Below are 19,637 nucleotides of genomic sequence, written 5' to 3' on the forward strand. Positions count from 1 at the left end.
AGGGAATTTCAAAAGTGTGATTTCCAGGGCTGAAAATCTATTAATTAATTGACAAAACATAAAATTAAATACTAATGCTACTACTACTACTACTACTAATGATAGTATTCCATCACTGTGCTTAACCCGAAATCTTACCCTAAACGTACCCTTAACCTAATTATATAACTTTATCCCTAAAAGCAAGTTTTGACCCTCAAACAGGCCTTTAAAGGGGTCTCAGAAAGTGAGGACCGGCCAAAATGTCCTCACTTTACTCTCTTCGTCCACTGTAAAAAGTAATACGCTATATCTACTCCATAAAATTTTGGCAACAGATTACAAGCAATATTATTAATTAAATTCAACAAATAGAATTAAGTTAGAATTAATCAAATGAATTCCTTAGATGTCAACCATTTAAAATGAGTAAAATTTAAACAAAAATAACAGACATCAAAGATGAATTAAGAACTTTATTTTTTATTGCCAACATTGAAGACACCTAATGAATCACTGAAGCAAAGAGAAACACAAGAATAAACAGAGGTTTAGATGTTGATTTGATTGAAAATGTTTGGTCACTATTATGGTGATCAGTGTTTCATTTACTTGGGCAGTTTGACTCCTGCTTTTTATTTCAGTTTGTGGGTTTTTGTAATGGTGTTTGCTAATTTTACACATTTTAAATGGTTAACTTTTAAGGAATTAATTTGTTTAATTCTAACTCAATTTTTATATGTTGAATTTAATTAATAATATTGCTTGTAATCTGTTGCTACAATTTTATTGAGTAGATAGAGCATTTACAGCTGTCCTCACTTCTAAAACTCAAACCGGTGCTTACAAAGTTGTAGGCTCCAAGTAGGGTACACACACACACACACACACACACACACACGTGGAGTGTGTTGTCTAAATTATATGGCCATAAATACAGTCCCGCTGCAGCACACCTGGACCTGTGATGTCGTCACGGATGTGGGCGCGGCGATGGCGCCACGGTCAGAGGCCGCGAGCGGCGAGAGCGAGCATAGTGCAGGCGAACGAGGACATGATGATGTACTTTACCGGAGTTTGTCCGGGAATGTCATGATTAAAAACGTCTCGGAAACCATTTGATCTACGCCGCTTAAGATGAAATGAACACACAAAGAGGATTTTAAAGGTTTTTGAAGAGGAAGTAAACATCGAAGAGTGTCTGTGTTGGTGAAATTGAAAGACGTTAGGATATAATATAAACAGAACATCACAGCAGACAGGTAAGATACTTAAAGTTACTACGAACTGTTTTTATTAAGTGGGACTACTCACTGATTGTCTGGTACAGTTAAATAATCACATTGTAAAGAGAAAAAAGAAAGAAAAAAAGTGTAGCTAACAGGAGAACACGGGTTAACTCTTTTAAGTGCCATTACTTCTTCATCGACCACCCAAGATCAATAAATTGACACGAAAATGTACATTTCCTGCAGTAAACAGGGTTTTGTTTTTTTATCAGTTCGGAGAACCAAAATGTTTAATAATCCCTTACGTTTGTTCAATAGTTAATTGTGCGTGTGCGTGTGCATGTGTGCGCATAACCATTTCTGTATTCTTTCTGTAAACAATGACAGCAGTTAAGAGTGCAGAAAAGGATTAGGAGAATGAAATTCTATTTGGATGTTGAGAATGTGTAATTGAGTGTGCGAAAGAAAGCTCTTTGTGTCTGGCCCTATATCTGTAATCTCCAGGGGCCCCTGTGCTACCTGAGACCTTTGTGAGGGCCTGCTGGTTTTCTTGCCTATGGAGTTCTGTTTAAAAACATGACTTCATGGAGAGAGAATGAGAAAAGAGGATTGAACTAGGGAAAGCAGAGGTTAGGGGTGAAATTGACACAGAAAAGATCATGAACTAAGCAGGATCAGGATCTTTTTGCTTTGGAGATGCGAGAGTGACAGATGAAAGTGTAACATATATTAAAGAGACAAACATCACTTAATAGATAGAATAAAAGAATGCATAGGCAAACTTTTAAATTAATGCTCATATATATATATATATATATATATATATATAGCCTATAAACATACAAAATAATTTTTATTTGAATGTCATTTGAGATTATATGTCATTTAATTTTATTTATTCATTATTATTTTTATATGTATTATTATTATTATTATTTCTCTTTTGTTTGTTATCTTTAAAAAAATTTAAAAAGTAAAGTAACTTAAAAGGAGACAGACCAGTAAATGGCAATGAAATGACATTTAAGGCAATAAGAAAATGGGAAAAGACGAGCAGAGGTCAGCGAACCCAATGAATGTGTGTGGCCTGACTGAGTCTCAAGTGTGTTATTGGCGCAGTTGTTGTTAACAGCGTCATTATGTGGGGGAGTACCGTAGAAGTCAGCATATCGTAAACAAGAAATCGCTCATTCTTTCATGCTGCAAATATGACCAGAATGCTTTCTTGGAAGTCCCACAGTTCCACTTCATTTTGCTAAGTTAAAGATCTGGGGCCAGTTGTATAAACCGCAAAGACTAGTCTTACAAGTTAGTCATCAATTTTTTTTTAAGACTATTCATAACTTTAAGTCAGTTAGATAAAAATGTAGATTGGCTTAATTTGATACAGAAAAGTAAGACTGACTGCCCCTTGACTAACTGCTAGTGTGTCATACTAGATCTTAACATAATGGCTATGTTTACGCAACTGCCCCCTAAGTTGAGATTCTCAGGAACAGTTGATCTAATTGTGAATACATTGATTTCTGATCATAAACCTTTTGAGGTGAGGTCATTTCCTTTGATAAATATCAGTGCTTTTGATCTTTTGACCTTTTAAAGTTTCTTAAACTAATGCCTTTACAATGATTCTTGAGATTATTTGAATATGACACTTTATATAATTGAGAACTTGAAGTGCTTTTCATTGGTTGATCTTGAATTGTTCAAAGTCTGCCGTAACAGGAAACCCCTTAACCTTGGCAAACAGAGATCTAGTCATTAGTAAGTGCTATTCAGAGCTCTGTATTACTTAGAACCCCCTCTGAGACTACATGTGGCCGCCTTCTCAGCGAATAAGAAAAGGAAAAGGAGATAAATAGAGTTAGGGGTGACAAAGGGAAGGGGGTGGAGGGCATGTTTATAGTCACTTGGTGACTGACAGCACACAAGCTGGCGAGGGGGGTAGACATCTTCAGAGAAATGGAAGTAAAGGCCTCGATATACTTTAAGCGATATACTTGAAACTGATGTGATGCCATTTAGAATCATTTTGGGAGTTAGGAAAAGTTCTGAAAAAGTTTGTTCTGGCTGGTAAACACCTTCTAACTACCATATTTCCATGGCGATTACATAACAAGTAGGTGATGTGCTATGAGGCTCCACCTTCTTTGACGTTGAAATCTTCTCTGGTTCATTTCTTCTGTTCAGTCAGTTGAGGTCAGACGTGAGAAAAACATAGTTGCTTTAGTAGAAATTGAAATTGTATTTTATTTCAAAATAAAAATGACACTGACACTGTTTTTTTCATGTTTAATACTGCAATACTGCTTCCTTTAAAGCAACATATTGTATAAAGCATAAATATAACGTGCCTGAAGTGCTGAATTGCAGAGCTATTGCAAACATATCCACATCACAATGATCAGATGCTTTCTTAACTGCTTTGTTCTTACCACTGTCATTTATGTTGTGTTTTTAATTTATTGAGAGGAAAGCGAGCAGCATATTTACATATTTATTTAAACGCCAATCTCAGCAGTGTGGGGGGCATCAGGATGTTCGCTTACAGTATACTGCTGCTCAGGTATCGAACTTCTTTTAACCCCTAATCGTGCGTTCACACCGCCGCCGGCGAGAGCGTCAAAGTGACAGGATGTCATTTATTTTCAATGTGAGCCAGCGGCGACCTCCAGCGAGAGCGGCACGGCGCGTCTTGGACGGTGAGAGCATCGAGGAGAGTTGAAGTCAGGTCAACTTTATGGTAATGAGCTATGACGCGATTCAGCGGCAACCAGTCGGAATGTAGAGGTCCTCGCTTGAGAGGATTCCGATTGGTTGCCACAACTTGTCATTTACTTTGACCCTCCCGCCGGTGGCGGTTTGAATGCACAGTACAGCGTTGTTGGCAGGGCAGCCAAGGCAAATTTTAACGCTCTCGCCAGCGGCGGTGTGAACGCACAGTAAGAGGGGGATAGGTAACTCTGGTCCTGGAGGGCCACTGTCCTGTAGAGTTTAGCTCCACCCCTAATCAAACACAGCTTGATTTCTCGCAACTTGTGTGCTTTTTCTGCAAGTTGGAGTAAACCGTGGCACTAATAGTCTCATGAACTTGCAGTCACACACAAATGACCAATAGCCAAGGTCAATATTTTCGTTAAATAATCCATACAATTTCGTCTACCCCCCCTCCCCCATATACAAATATACACATGGCACCATTCTGTGAAACTTGCGCATCTTTTTTTTTTTTTTTTAAAGAAGGTCACTATTCACTGCCATGATACGGACGATATGGCTGGGGCAATATATATCGATGCATCGCAAATCGAGAAATGATTCTGTATCAATTCTGATATTTTCCAAATGTATCGTGATTCTCTCTCGAATCGATTCTGAGCTTAGTTTTTAACAGCAGATGGCACTGCGTACTTTAGAAACAGCCGTACTCTGCTTCCTTCTAATTCCTCACACACACCACTTGAACCTTCTATAAAATAATAAAATATAAAGTTCAAAAAGGTTGAAGTGAATTACAAGGGTGTTTGCAGTGGGCTGTTTACATTAATCTCGCGTCCTAAAAGCATTCTGAGCTGCAAGTACATTCTCAAACTCAGCCGAACGCACAAGCACTCTTCAGCACTCTTCTTTGTGAGCTTTTGAGCGTGCAGTTAAAAACTAGCCTAAAGCGCCATCTACTGTTAAAAACTAAGCTCAGAATCGATTCGAGAGAGAATCGCAATGCATTCGGAAAATATTGGAATCGATCCACGAATTGCGATGGACGTTTTTTTTTTTTTTTTTAATTATCCTTTTGTGTTCCAAAAAAAAGAGAAGGGCATACAGCATTGAATAACACCAGAGTGAGTAAATAATGACTTCCACAGTAGAAAGTCATACTGGTTTGGAACAATATGAATGAGTAAAACATTACAATTGTAATTTAATTGAACTGTCATTTTAAAATATAAACTGACTGTGCATTGGCTTCTTTGATGGCCCAATTCATAAAATTAGTCCTGCAGACTGTTAATAAGTTTCTATTCACCAGGCAACCACAACCAGTTGCATGATTTCCCTCATTTTGATTCGGTTGTAAACTGAAATCATCAGATTATATTTCTCTGCAGTACAATTCAAAGGCTCTTTTGAAATGTCAAAAGTGCAGTTGCCTTGGTTTTGGATGCTAATTCTGTTGCTAATGGAGACAACTTTCAGGTGAGTCATGAACTGAGCGCAGTGTGCCAGTGATGCACCTTCAATCACCACTGATTCGACTCTCACACACATGCGTATGTATACACACTTGCACGCAGCTGCACGACCTGTAGTTCACCCTGACTCACTGTACACATCCTTTCTCCCATTGTCCAGCATGTTTGCTCTTTGGGAGAGGGACCCAGTGTGAACATGACATCAGTGTATTCTGAAAGAAGGGAGGGGAATATAAAAACATAGGCTGTAGGAAAATCGCAGGACATTTAAAAGAAAGCTTGGACAGAAAGTTGCTGCCTTTGAGCCATCAAAACAAAATGTTGTGTGATTCATAGAAAGTAATTAACAATACAAGCTTTGTGAAGCAGTTGTACTAGAAGCAGGTTTTACCTTGCATGTAGGGTTTTTTTTTTTTTTTTTTTTTGACCTTAGGGTCATTTGGCAACAATACTACAGTTGAAAACATTTAATGTTTTACACTCACCGGCCACTTTATTAGGTACACCTTGCTAGTGCCGGGTTGGACCCCCTTTTGACTTCGGAACTGTCTTAATTCTTCATGGCATAGATTCAACAAGGTGCTGTAAACATTGCTCAGAGAATTTGGTCCATATTGACATGATAGCATCACGTAATTGCTGCAGATTTGACGGCTGCACATCCATGATGTGAATCTCCTGTTCCACCACATCCCCCTACTATCTGAATGTCACAGCAGAAATTAAAGGGGGCCTATAATGCCCCTTTTACAAGATGTAATATAAGTCTCTGGTGTCCCCAGAATATGTCTGTGAAGTTAAAGCTCAAAATACCCCACAGATCATTTATTATAGCTTGTCAAATTTGCCCCTATTTGGGTGTGAGCAAAGATTTTTGTGTGTGCCCCTTTAAATGCAAATGAGCTGCTGCTCCCGGCTGCTTTCCAAAAGAGGGCGGAGCTTTAACAGCTCGTGCTTCGGTTGCTCAACAACAACAAAGCTGGCAAATCTCATGCAGTCAAAATGACGATTGTCAGTAACGGTGTTCAGCCTTACATTTAGAATGTATCTGGACATTTCTGAATGGTTAGTGGATACATTTATGTAGTTGCTATGGAGTTGATTCAACTCATATTAGGGCTGGGCGATAAAACGATAACGATATGTATCGCAATAGACACATGATCGATATCAATAAAAAATGTGTTTGATAAAACGTTCGATACTTTTTTTTTATTCTTCGTCGGAAGAAAACAGAGGTTGCGAAGCAAGTTTGGCTGCATTAACAAAGGCACTCGCTCTCTGGTAACCTAGCAACGTAGGGAGTGACACGCTAACAGCCAATCATGTAACAGTATCAAGTTTGGTTGCGCCATATCGTTGTCTCGTGCTGGTCTGCTGGATTCCTCTTCAGTAACCGGCAACTAATAAGCAGAAAATGAGTGCCGCAGCGAGCGAGGAAATTGTAAATAAAAGAGGAAAAGTCAGCTCGCCAGTATGGCAGTTTTTTGGATATTATAAGTCTGACCGTAGTCAGACCAATGTCGTCTGCAAATTATGCAAGACTGGTAATACCACGAACTTGATGTATCACCTTAGCCGCGCTCACCCTTTGGAGCACAGCCGTATTCAACCAACAACATCTGTAGCTGCAACACCGCACAACATTTTAATTATTTGAGTTTTCCATGGTTGTTGACATTTCTGTCTTAATAACTGAGGGGATTATGATCAGAGGAAGGTTAAGTTTAAAATAAAAATGTTTAAATGTAATATATTTTTCTCCTGGTCCTTATTTTAAATAGGTCAGAAAAAATTATCAATAATTATCGATATCGACCGATATGAAACACTGATATCGTGATACAGTTTTCAGCCATATCGCCCAGCCCTAACTCATGTACTAACATGTGCCGTCATGTTAATGTTTTGTGCAAATCCAGCGTTGAATTGACCCTCATTTGTGAAGCAGTCCAATGTAAAATGACGGAATGGCAACAACACTCTACTACAACAACTCTTCCTCTTCTCTAAAACAGCCCAACATAGCCTCGCCCCTTTGTTGCGTGCTACCGTGGGCAGGATTTATGTAAATTTTCGGGTTAGTGATGTCACTAACCTGGGAAGAAGCTCGCTGTAGTCCTTACCAGCTGTTTGCTGTAGTCCTTAAACAGAGAATTCTTTAAAAGAAAATATCTCCCTTTGCATTGAACTTTGAGTGTCCTAACTTTGCAGATGTTGTTTATGCTCAAACAGCAACATTACACACTAACTAAAGTTAAAAAAGTGAAATCATAATCAACCACCCCTTTAAGACTCATCCTATTTTGGAGAGCCCTTGCGAATTGTAGCCTCAGTTTCCTGTTCTTAGCTGACAGGAGTGGCACCTGATATCGTCTTCAGCTGCTGTAGCCCATCTGCTTCAAGATGTGTACGACGCTCTTCTGCATACTTCTGTTGTAACAAGTGGTTATTTGGTTTGCTGTTGCCTTTCAAACCAGTCTGGCCATTCTCCTCTGACCTCTGGCATCGACAAGGCATTTTCACACACAGAACTGCCGCTCACTGGATATATTGTCTTTTTTTTTTCCAGACCATTCTCTGTAAACCCTAGAGATGGTTGTGTGTGAAAATACCAGTAGATCAGAAGCCACTTAAATCACCTTTCTTCCCCATTCTGATACTTGGTTTGAATTTCAGCAGATCATTGCCTTGCTTCAGTGTCACATGATCCTTCAGAAATCATTTTTGTTTTTTCAATATTTTTGTTGAAACTGTGGTCAAATTGTTTATATTATTGTTTAATTATATAATATAACCAAATGTTTTTGTCAGAAACCCCCCACAATCTAAATCATATGATTCGATTTTAATATTTTTTTTCTAAAAGTCATCAATATAAGTTAATATTCCATCCCAAACATGTTTTTTTTTTGTGTTTTTTTTTTAGCATCCCAGCTACCACAGCAATGTTGGCTTAACCAATGGTGTGCCTGAGACAGATTTGTTTATTTGTCCAATGGCAGATGGACAGAGTGATTAGGTCATTATTTTTTCCCATTCCATTGCAGTGTTAGAGCTGCAGAAGTCACCTCACCTTTAAAGACATCAGATATGTTCAATAAAAATCCACCATCCACTTCCACGCCTCTGTTGAGCAATGAAACTGGCGGTAATTTGATCTATCTATTGTTTGGGGTTAGACTCTTAAGTTAGGGTGAATATAGACAGAGGAGGAGAAAGAAGGTACGCAACAACGAGTAAATATATCAGTGAGAGGAGTGGAAAAGAGCCCCAAGAGCGGTGGAGGAGTAAAAAAAGACTGGGAAGGAGGGGTAAGAGGGTGTATAAAAGACAGTTGCTGTTCTCGTGTGTCTGGAGGAAAAAAAAGTGCTGGCTGCCTTCACGGTGACATAACGTGATTATGTTATTATCAGTAATCTTGTGATGATCTTGTGGAATTTTAAATGTTATGACATCTGAGTCAAGCAGATTCCACAGAGTCCAAAATGTACTTTTTGCCACACCTGCCAAAGGTGAAAATTTAGCAGCCAAAATATCAGCTATAAAACTATATTTTTTGCATTATTTTATTATTAAAATATGTATTAGTTCCTATAACCAATGTAATTAGTGATTTCGCCCTTGCATTGTGACTCCGGATGGGAAAAAACCTTTAGGCATCCTATGTAAACTTTAGATTTTCCACTAATATTTTCAGATCTAGCCTATTCAGTGAATCAGTTGATTCAAAAATTAATGATTCATTTAAAAAACAAATTGATTTGGTTCTTGAGTTGAACTCGTTGACTCACGGTGCGTTCCAAACGGAATATATCACCCTCTGAAGGGCACTTCGGAGTGAAAATAATCATGGCCGCCATATTGAAGGGTCGTTCCAAACCGAAGTGCTCAAAACTGGCCACTTCAAAGGGCCCTTCGGAATGAAGGATTACAAAGGGTATAACTGACGGACACTTCGGGCCCCCATGATCCTTCACACAGGGAAGTTATTTGGCATCACAGAATGGGTACAGGAGAGCCAAAACGCGCTACTATACATGAATTTTGTTATGATTTTAATGGTATTTGTAATGGAAACCCTGACTTATTCAGCAAGGGAATTGGTAACACCACTAATGAACATACAGTAATGTGGTGGACTCTTGGCAAATTAAAAGAATACATTAGGGCAATAAAAGAAATAAATAAGTTTATTAAATGTGCATGAGAACAAATAATTTAGAACTACATGGCATGAATTATGCATAGGCAAAATGTATCCATTTAAAACCAATTGCTTTTGAAGTAATATCCATTGGCCGTGGTGCGATAAACCAAAAATAAATAAATAAACTAACGTTAAACAAAAGGTGCAGCTTACACAATCTACTCATCATTCCGAGTGTGTTTTTTGGGAGTCAACCAGCATACAAAATGTGCGACAAAGGCGCCTCCTTGATTGTCACGTTAACAGAAGTGCCTTCCAAAAAAAGAGTCCCTTCGAAGCTCTCACTCTGGCGGGTAAACCCTTTGAAGGGATTAGGGCATAGGGATGAGCCCTTCCGAATGGAACGCAGGGTCAATTACATGCAACTAACCCTAAACAAAACCCTATTCCTAACCCTACATTTAGTTAATAAATATTATTCAGTATGCATAATTACACTGTAACTAACAAGGACACCTTAAAATAAAGTGTAACCGAAGATTGTCGGTGAATTACGACTTAAATTCAGTCTATTCCTCACATAGACTTTAGAAGACTATAAAGCCCATATGTCATATGAACCACTTTTAAGATGGTTTTATGGTGCTTTTGTTTCCTTTTTGAAGTTTGACCGCTCGAGTCCCCATTCATTGTAACTGCCTAGGTGGAAAAGTACATTCTTCAAAAAAATATTTTGTTTTCCACAGTTTAAAAAAAAAAATGCTGTGAGTAATGATTTTAATATTTGGGTGAGCTATGCCTTTTAAAAAAAAATTGTGATGGTAGAAATGTACTGTTTAAGAACAGAGATGCATGATTGAAAAGCATTACACACAGTGCCACAACAGTTTTGTTGCTAGGAAACAAAATCATGAACTTTGATCGCAACAATCTCAACCTCTACATTCTCTTTCTACAGTCAGCTTAATTTCTCTCATTGTACGTGCTTGCATACACAAAGGTGTGGAACAGAAGTAATGACAACCTTATCTTGACCTGTTGGCAGATCGTGTCTTTGTGGCGTGTACATTCATAGACAAATTATTTGCAGAACATTACTCACTTTTAATGTGTGGAATACTAACTGGAATACTAGAGAGACAGAAACCATTATTCTTGAGAGGAAATGGTTTTATATAGGACTATGTGTGCTTCACAATGCATTCCTAATAGAATAGGAATAAAAAGGATGGAAGAAACACTTCAGACTGTTTCAAAACAGTGTTATGTAATATGAGATAACCATAGAGACCGAGGGGAAGAGGGAGGTAAAATGAGAGATAAGCAGACTCTTGGAGTAAAAACAAGAACGAAAGCTGTTTCCACCTCATCACTTACTTTTCATAAACTCCCTGTGATTGGAATTAAAACACTGTGAGGATATGACACATTTTTACTAAATGTGCAATGACCCAGGAAGCTTTTATAACTCATATGCTGGAATTTTATTGCAGCTGTAAACTGAACTGTAATGTGATATCAGATAACAAGCTTATTTACACATTCTACAGTTGTTACACATCCTAAACATCTAATTAACTGGATGTATAGAAGTCAGAAATATTTGATATGACTGCATAAACCTGATCAGGGCTGTCCTTAGGGTGGTGAAACTGGTGCGACCGCACTAGCCCGCGCTTTAGGGACCCACCCCTCCGGAACGCACTTGCAAACGGACCGACTGAGGGGTGGCCACTTCCTCTAACTCGCATTGGGCTCTGCCCCATGCTTGGGACGGCCCTGAACCTGACTACATTTAATAAAACAGCTACTTAGCAACCATCCAGCACACCTTGACAACCAGATAACAGTGTGTTAAAAAAACAAACAACACACACTTTTGTGTGCACAATTTTGCAACCATATAATTTCCTGGCAACCATTCATAGCACTGTGCTAGCAAGTTTTGCACCACTCACATTTTCTTCATTTTCTTTTTTTTTGTTATGTTTGTTTGTTGTTTCAACTATTTTACCCAAGCACATTCTTAAATGATTACTTCACTTCAGAATTAAAATTTCTTGATAGTTTACTCAGCCCCATGTCATCCAAGATATTTATGTCTTCATTAAAAAATAAATTAAGGTTTTTGCGGAAAACATTTCAGGATTTTTCTCCATATAGTGGACTTCAACAGTTACCAACGGGTTAAAGGTCCAAATTGTTGTTTCAGTGCAGTTTCAAGGGGCTCTACACGATCCCAAACGAGGAATAAGGGTCTTATCTAGCAAAATGATTGATCATTTTCTAAAAAAAAATAAATAAATATATACTTTTTAAACACAAATGCTCATCTTGCACTATCTCTGTGATCCGCCACGCATTATGCAATCACTTTGGAAAGGTCACGAGTGACGTAGGCGGAAGTACCGCGGTAAGGCGAAAAGATCTCATGTTCTCCTCCAACGTCAAAATCGTTTTTTTTTTTTTTTTTGTAAAGGCCGTTTGACCAACATGTCCTCCAACCAATACGCCCATATAGGTCGTTTGTCACTTCCCTGAAATACGACCCATAGGAGCGTTTGCTAAAGTTGCGCCCCTATCGACAACAGGACACTTTTATTTTAATGCATAAAATACAACCCATAGGAGCGTTTGCTAAAGTTGCGCCCCTATCGACAACAGGACACTTTTATTTTAATGCATGAAATACAACCCATAGGAGCGTTTGCTAAAGTTGCGTCGCTATCGACAACAGGACGCTTTCGTTTTAATGCATTGTACCCTTTTATCTGCGTCATATTTAGGGTTTCGCGTAGCTAAAATGGTAGAGCATTGCAATATGCAATCATGTGATTGTGGGTTCGATTCCAGGGAATGCATGTGCTCAGTGTATATGCACTATAAATCACTAAGGGTAGGTTTAGGGTTGGGGTAGGTGTAGTCGTTAATAAAAAAAATGAGTTTTGCTAAATGGAAATAGGACAAATGGTGTAAAAAGTCCACACATTGCATTTAAATGAACACGCATTTTGATTGGTAACGACGGTCATACGTCATTTCATGACGACAGACGTAACACGACACTGTCATTATTTTTACGCCTGCTAGAGGGCGCATGACTTTAAAACGTAAATATAGGTCGTAATAAGGTGCTTGAAAAAAACGACCTATAGGGTTGGGTTTTTTTTTTTTTTGGAGGACAGTCTGGTTTAGTCTTTGCACGTTCGCTTTGTAAACACTTGCTCGGTACTTCCCCCTACGTCACGCGTGACTTTTCCAACATGATTATGTAGTGCATGGTGCATGGCAGAGCAGTGCAAGATGAGCATTTGTGGTTAAAAAGTATATACTTTTTTTTTTTTTCTTTCTTTTTTTTTTTTTTTTTTTTAGAAAATGAATGATCGTTTTGCTAGAAAAGATCCTTATTCCTCGTCTGGGATCATGTAGAGCCCTTTGAAGCTGCATTGAAACTGCAATTTGGAACTTTCAACCCGTTGGTATCCGTTGAAGTCCACTATGTGGAGAAAAATCCTGGAATGTTTTCCTCAAAAACCTTAATTTATTTTCAACTGAAGAAAGAAAGACGTAAACATCTTGGATGACATGGGGGTGAGTAAATGATCAGGAAATTTTAATTTTGAAGTGAACTAATCCATTAAGGAATAGTAATGTCATATTTTGATCTGTAGGGGGAGCAGTGAAGCTATAATCTGAGTATGGGCCCTGAGGAGCTGCCTGACCTTATGGACACGGTAGGAAATTGTGCATATGTGTTTCTGTGTGAGGAAAGAACTGTGTATGTTAACATGAATTGTTCAAATGAACACTTTAAAACACAAACTCATTTGTTCGTTTTCTTACTCATTACTCTCAGATGTCGAGCACTCCTCCTCCCTCTCCTCGTCCTTCATGTTCTTCATTCTCACCTCCTCACTGCTCTCCACCAATCTCTCCCTGTCTTCCGGCCGTGACCTTGCGCTCCCCTGCTACTCGTCACCTGACTCAGATCGACCCCTGGAGGAGACATAGCTGGGAACCTGGATCCCTGGCACAGGGATATCCACCTAATGACACACGCAGGTGAAAACACATTTACCTCTGTGGCACTTCAGTACTTCAGAATGGTCCAAGTGAACTCTGCCTGAATTGAAAAAAAAAAAAAAGGAACTTTTGACTATTTTGGCTTTATCTGTACTGACATAATAAAATGCTATCATGTAAATAAAATAGTATTTAAATACTTTTTTTAATATGTAAAATATAAATATTCATTTAACTGCCATTTCTAACAAAACAACTCCCTCACAGTTCCCTCTCAGACCTCTAAGGGTTTGCAAACCCCTTTTAAAGGGTTAGTTCACCGAAAAATGAACTTTCTGTCATTAATTGCTCACCCTCATGTCATTCCACACCTGTAAGACCTTTGTTCATCTTCGGACCAAAAATTAAGATATTTTTGATTAAATCTAAGAAGTTTTTTTTATCCCCCATAGAAAGCAACGTAATTACCGTCATTCGAGGACCGGAAAAGTAGTAAAGTTAGTTTACACAAAAATGAAAATTCTGTCATTTATTACTCACCCTCATGTCACTTCACACCCGTAAGACCTTCGTTCATCTTCGGAACACAAATTAAGATATTTTTCATAAAATCTGATGGCTCAGTGAGGCCTCCATTACCAGCAAGACAGTTAACACTTTCAACGCCCAGAAAGCTATTAAAGACGTATTTAAAACAGTTCAAGTGACTACAGTGGTTCAACCTTAATGTTATGAAGCGACAAGAATACTGCTTGTGCGCCAAAAAACAAAATAACGACTTTATTCAACAATATCTAGTGATGTGTGATTTCAAAACACTGCTTCATGAAGCTTTGAAGCTTTACGAATCTTTAGTTTTGAATCAGTGGTTCGGACCGCGTATCGAACTGACAATTCTTATTCAACGCTGTTGTTGTATTACTCTCTCTCTCTCTCTCACGCACACACACACATGCGCACACTTGTAAATGTGGTTTACGGGAACTCTCCATAGGTGTAATTACTGTGCATAGGCGTAAGGTACTGTACTGCATAATACTGCACAAACTGTGTTTTCTATTCCCTTAGACTAACCTTATATCCCTAAACCTACCCATCAGGAAGTGTCCTCATAAACCATGTTTACGTTGTAATACCCATGTCATTATATACATTTGTGTCCTCATAAACCATATATACAAGAACACACACACACACACACACAAACACAGAGACACACAGACACACACACACATTCGTCCACAACTGTGCTGATATAGGGCCTCTACTGTGTCACTCTGTGGACTATTATTGTGAGATCACTACCAGCCAGTGCCAATGTATCCAGTGAGGAGACAGAGACACACACACACAGACATACATAGGTCTCTCCGTTAGGGAGCTAACATTACACTGCAGTTTGGGTCGTTTTCTGGTTAGTGTAACTGACTTAAAATCAACCAAAGGAAGAGAAACAAGTGAGATTGAAGTTTTTAAAACTTTAATGTTATGAGTTTGTATATATGTGTGTGCGTTTACATAAGTATGTGTATGTTTGTTTATGTTATTGCAGATGTACTGTGGAAGTTATAATTTGTGGTTGCTCTGTAAAGATACTTATCAGACGTCAGGACAAAAACAATTCTGACCTACAATTACTTGCCAAGAGTTATTGTATCATGTCATGCAATAACAATGTATGTGAATTTAGTGTTGATTCTGTCTCTTTTTCAGTGTGAGTCTGGAAGATCTGGACCCAGATGAGATGTCCTTAGTGCTGAATGGTGCACTGAGGTCAAAAAGAGCTCGTGAAGCCCGTCGCAGGTCTATCACTCAAGCCTCCCTGACGTCACTTACAGAGGAGGAAGTTGGTGCAGAGTATCAGGAACATCATCGATCAGTGCTGGAGGTTAGAACACGCACACAACTAATGAGCTGTATTGCTGTGTATTGTGTACATGCAACTTCTAAGGCAGCATCCTTGCTGAAACTGCAAACCCCATAGACAATATAAATATAAATAAAATAACTCATGTAAATTTGAGATCAAGTTTCAGCACCTCATTTAACTGATCATATTTTGAAAAAGGGAGAAAAACCTAACAAATTTAAAGAGTTTCAGACCGTATTTTTGTATATTTAGGGAAAATGTAAAATTTCTTCAGCAAAATGAAATAATGCTGCTGATGCATTTGAATTTACAGTAGATGGCAATAAATTATATTTTAAGCAAAGGACTTTTTTTTTTTTTTTTTTTTTTTTTTTTTTTCAAAATGAATTGTCAAATAAATGCAGTTCTTTTGACATTTCTTTTCAAAGAATCCTAAAAAAATGTCTCAACGTTCCACAAATATATAAAGCAGCACAATTGTTTTCAACATTGATGATAATAGTAAGAAATGTTTCTTGAGCAGCAAATCAGCATATTAAAATGATTTCTGAAGGATCATGTGACACTGAAGATTGGAGTAATCCAGGGTTCTGACAGTTTGCAAAAGTATGGAAAAATATGGAATTAGATTTGAGTTATTTGCAGTTCTGGATAAGTATAGAGAACTGTACTTCACTGTTTGATGATCATGCAGCATCAAACCATATTTACATTATCAAACCAATATGTCAGAGGTTATTGTGTGCAGGTTATAAAGCGTTTTAGGTTCTTCTCATCATGTAAGCGCATGTTATCACTTCGAGAAAACCAATGACAAAAAAAGAAAACGAAAAATATTTATAGATGACTGTACTAATATAATGCTGTATGAACCATTTATGTTAAATATGGTCTGAAAAATCTATAGCTAGGTTTGGAAATTTGAGTCTAGAAAAGTACGGAATTTTGAAATGAAAACATGTAGTCCTGAATGACTGCTGAAAATTCAACTTTTTTTCTTTTAATACATTTTTGTGATAGCAAAGTTATTTTAACTTTTAATAATATTTCACAATATTATGTTTTTGCTGTATTTTGATCAAATAAATGCAGCATTAGAGACTTCTTTTTAAAAACATTAAAAAATCTTACCGACCCGTCTTTTGAACGGTAGTGCATATGAAATATTTTTATTTTTTATTTAGTCAAGTCTGTTAACTAGTATGTTTTTGTTTGTTTGTTTGTTTTTTTCATTCTTTCTAAAACTGTCTCAGGAGCAGTCCAATCAGATGCATGGCTGCAGTGTCTCCGCCCCCAGCCTGTGCATGATGCAACAGATGCCTAAGAGCTCCACCCCTCGTCCGCGCTCCTACTGCCATGGTCAGTTAAGTGTGTTGAGGATTTTCCATTCATACGAACTCATTTAAATGAAATTATGAATTCTTTTTGCTATGTGGTTCTTTTTCTAACATTTTTGTTTCTATTTTTATAAAGTTTTGTTATATACACTACTGTTCAAAAGTTTGGGGTCAGTAAGTTTTTTTTTTTTTTTTTTTTTTTTTTTTTGTAAGAAATAAATAAATTCTTACTGTTTTACTGTATTTTTGATCAAATAAATGCAGCCTTGGTGAGGATAAAAGACTTCTTTCAAAAACATTAAAATTTTTACCAACTCCAAACTTTTGAATAGTAGTTTCGTTTTCCCTGTTTCTTTAAAATAAAAAGTGTTATAATATTTTTGTTATATTCACTGTTTTTGACTCTTTATTTGTGACATTTTCTTGCTCTGAAACTGAAACTAACAGTGAGATGACGGCATTATGTCACGTGCTTGTTGAATTTAAGTTTTATTTCCTTAATTAATGAGAACATTTTTCTTGTCTTGTTCGATGTGATCTAGAGAGTGTTTCGTACCACCAGATTGGAGGTTCATCTCACAGGTGTGTGTTTTAATCAGGCAATGCCTTTTGACATATTGTAAATATCTATACTTTTAATGCAACCATTTCACCTTTTTTCTGGTACAGTATAGACAGTGAGTATGCTGCTCTGGGCTGGGATATAGAAAGAGGACAAATAAAGGCTGAGGGGGATGAAAGCAAAGACGCATCAGGAAATCCCCTGGGACGAACGCTGAGCTTCCTACGCAAGATGACCGCTATTCGCAAGGTAGGAGCCCAGCTTTCTTTGTCAGTTTGTCAGAAGGCAAAACAGTGTTGGCGTTAATTATGATATCTGCTGGGTGGTTGTGTTAATCTTTCATTGGAAGTGAAGTGTTACCAGTTGCATGCAGCTTTTCAGTGTAGTGGAACCAGGTGATAGTGTTATTTCAGTCCAACAGAGGGCAGAGTGAGACAGTTGTGCTTAATAGAGAGCTTGATAATTGACATCAAACCCTGTGTGTCCCTCCTCTACTCGTTTTCTCTAACATTTCAGTTTCTGCCTTTCTTAGTTGTTGTTCTAATGATATATGGTTTAAACTTTCATTTAGCTCCCAGCTCAAATCCCACAGCTCTGTTTATGCTCAGAATCAGACTCCAGCTTGCCATGAATCATAAGAACCTGGCAAATGCTGACTCACTGTTGCTAACTTAGAAGCCAGCTCCAAAATTGATCAGAAACTGCCATGGATTTTACAGGTTTAATGTCTTATCAAAGCCATAATAATTTGTCTTATTAAATTCAAAAATGTTAAAAAAAAAAAATATATATATTTTTAAAGAAAATCAGAAAAGTCCCAGCGATTTGATGAGGATGAGATGGAATGCAATTGTCTTGCTTTTTTGTGTTTGATAGAGAGCCTTTCTTCCTTGGAACACAAAAGATATTTTGAAGAATTTTGATAACAGTTTTGGTTACCATTGACTTTAATTGTATGGATAAGTCAGATGTTACTCAAAATATCTTCCATTATGTTCTACAGAAGAAAGAACGTCAGGTTTGGAAAGACACAAGGGTGAGTAAATTATGACTTTTTTTTCATTTTTGGGTGAATTATCCCTTTAGGTTTCAGTTAGTTCAAGAAATCTATTGGCTGGTTTAGGAAACGTGGGGAAACCCATATGACTGAATGAAAAAGCAGCTTTTGCAGTTTTAAGGATGGACAGTGATCAAAATATTATCTTTGACCCAGTTTACTACTATGACATGAGGAAGTAGGATTTTATGGTCGAGTGATGACAGGTCTAAAGATGACATTGTTTTTGAGTCAGTATCGCAGTGCTTGTGAAACATAGCCCTTGTTTGCTCATATTAGTGTTAGTCATGTTCTTGGACTGTCAAATCTGTAGAAGTCTGTTTCAGAGTAAGGAGATTAGGAGAATGTTTACAGTGAGACAAAGTTTACAATGAGATATGATTTTTTTTTTTGACTACACTAGCCTTCAAAAGTGAGCATGTTCACATTTATTTGATCAAAAATACTATAAAAACTATATAATGTGAAAAATTATCATTTTATAATATATATATATATATATTATTATATATATTTTTCAGCATCTTTACATATATATATATATATATATATATATATATATATATATATATAATAAAAACATTTTTTTTTTCTCCAGCATCTTTACTTTAGTCTTCAGTGTCACATGATCCTTCAGATATCATTCTAATTCTAATGCTGATTTGGTGCTAAAGAAACATTTATTATATCACGTTTGAAAACCATTGATCTTAATATATTTTTTTTTTTTGTAGAAACTGAGATTCTTTGATGAATTGTTCAAAAATTACATTTTAAACTACATCCCATTGTAAACCTAAATTATTGTTGTTGTTGTTGTTGTTGTTGTTATTACTATTATTATTGGTAATAAAGTCACAATTGGGGAAAAGGATCACAGTTACCTTATTTATTTATTTATTATTTATTTATTTATTTATTTATTTATTTTAATTTAAAGCAGAAACCAGATTTCATATAAACATGTGCCAGTTCAATATAATGCGTCATTCATCACATTTACCCAGTTATCATTAAAACCCATACTCTTATCATTACAGCTAAAGGTCTGTTTGAATTGCGGGTCTTTCCATGACATCATACCACTAAAAATCACACACACGCGTTCTGTGTAGATCTTGAGGGAGCGTCGACAGAATTGGCACTCATGATTACACGTCCACTTTAGGGAATATGATTTTAGTGCCAGGCCCGCAGGCTCCAACACAAACAGTCCAGCAAAAGAAAGGAGGAGTTT

General features: G+C 37.2%; 1 protein-coding gene across 1 annotated transcript; it reads left to right on the top strand.

Annotated features, from left to right (window-relative positions):
* The first annotated feature begins 954 nt into the window (after positions 1-954).
* LOC127501020 (A-kinase anchor protein 13-like) lies at positions 955-19,232 on the top strand. Its single transcript, XM_051872735.1, has 9 exons — positions 955-1,241; positions 13,223-13,285; positions 13,408-13,613; positions 15,288-15,462; positions 16,698-16,803; positions 17,324-17,363; positions 17,451-17,592; positions 18,347-18,379; positions 19,135-19,232. Exons 2-9 carry the CDS (start codon positions 13,250-13,252, stop codon positions 19,192-19,194), a joined length of 798 nt encoding a protein of 265 aa, XP_051728695.1. The 5' UTR covers positions 955-1,241; positions 13,223-13,249; the 3' UTR covers positions 19,195-19,232.
* Positions 19,233-19,637: the final 405 nt, after the last annotated feature.

The sequence above is a fragment of the Ctenopharyngodon idella genome, chromosome 19, assembly GCF_019924925.1.
Source record: "Ctenopharyngodon idella isolate HZGC_01 chromosome 19, HZGC01, whole genome shotgun sequence".
Classification (NCBI taxonomy): domain Eukaryota; kingdom Metazoa; phylum Chordata; class Actinopteri; order Cypriniformes; family Xenocyprididae; genus Ctenopharyngodon; species Ctenopharyngodon idella.

Coding starts and splice junctions, on each gene's coding strand:
- LOC127501020 (XM_051872735.1), top strand. CDS start 13,250: ATGGGCCCTGAGGAGCTGCCTGACCTTATGGACACG. Junction 13,614..15,287: donor CCACCTAATGACACACGCAG/GTGAAAACACAT, acceptor TCTCTTTTTCAG/TGTGAGTCTGGAAGATCTGG. Junction 15,463..16,697: donor ATCATCGATCAGTGCTGGAG/GTTAGAACACGC, acceptor AAACTGTCTCAG/GAGCAGTCCAATCAGATGCA.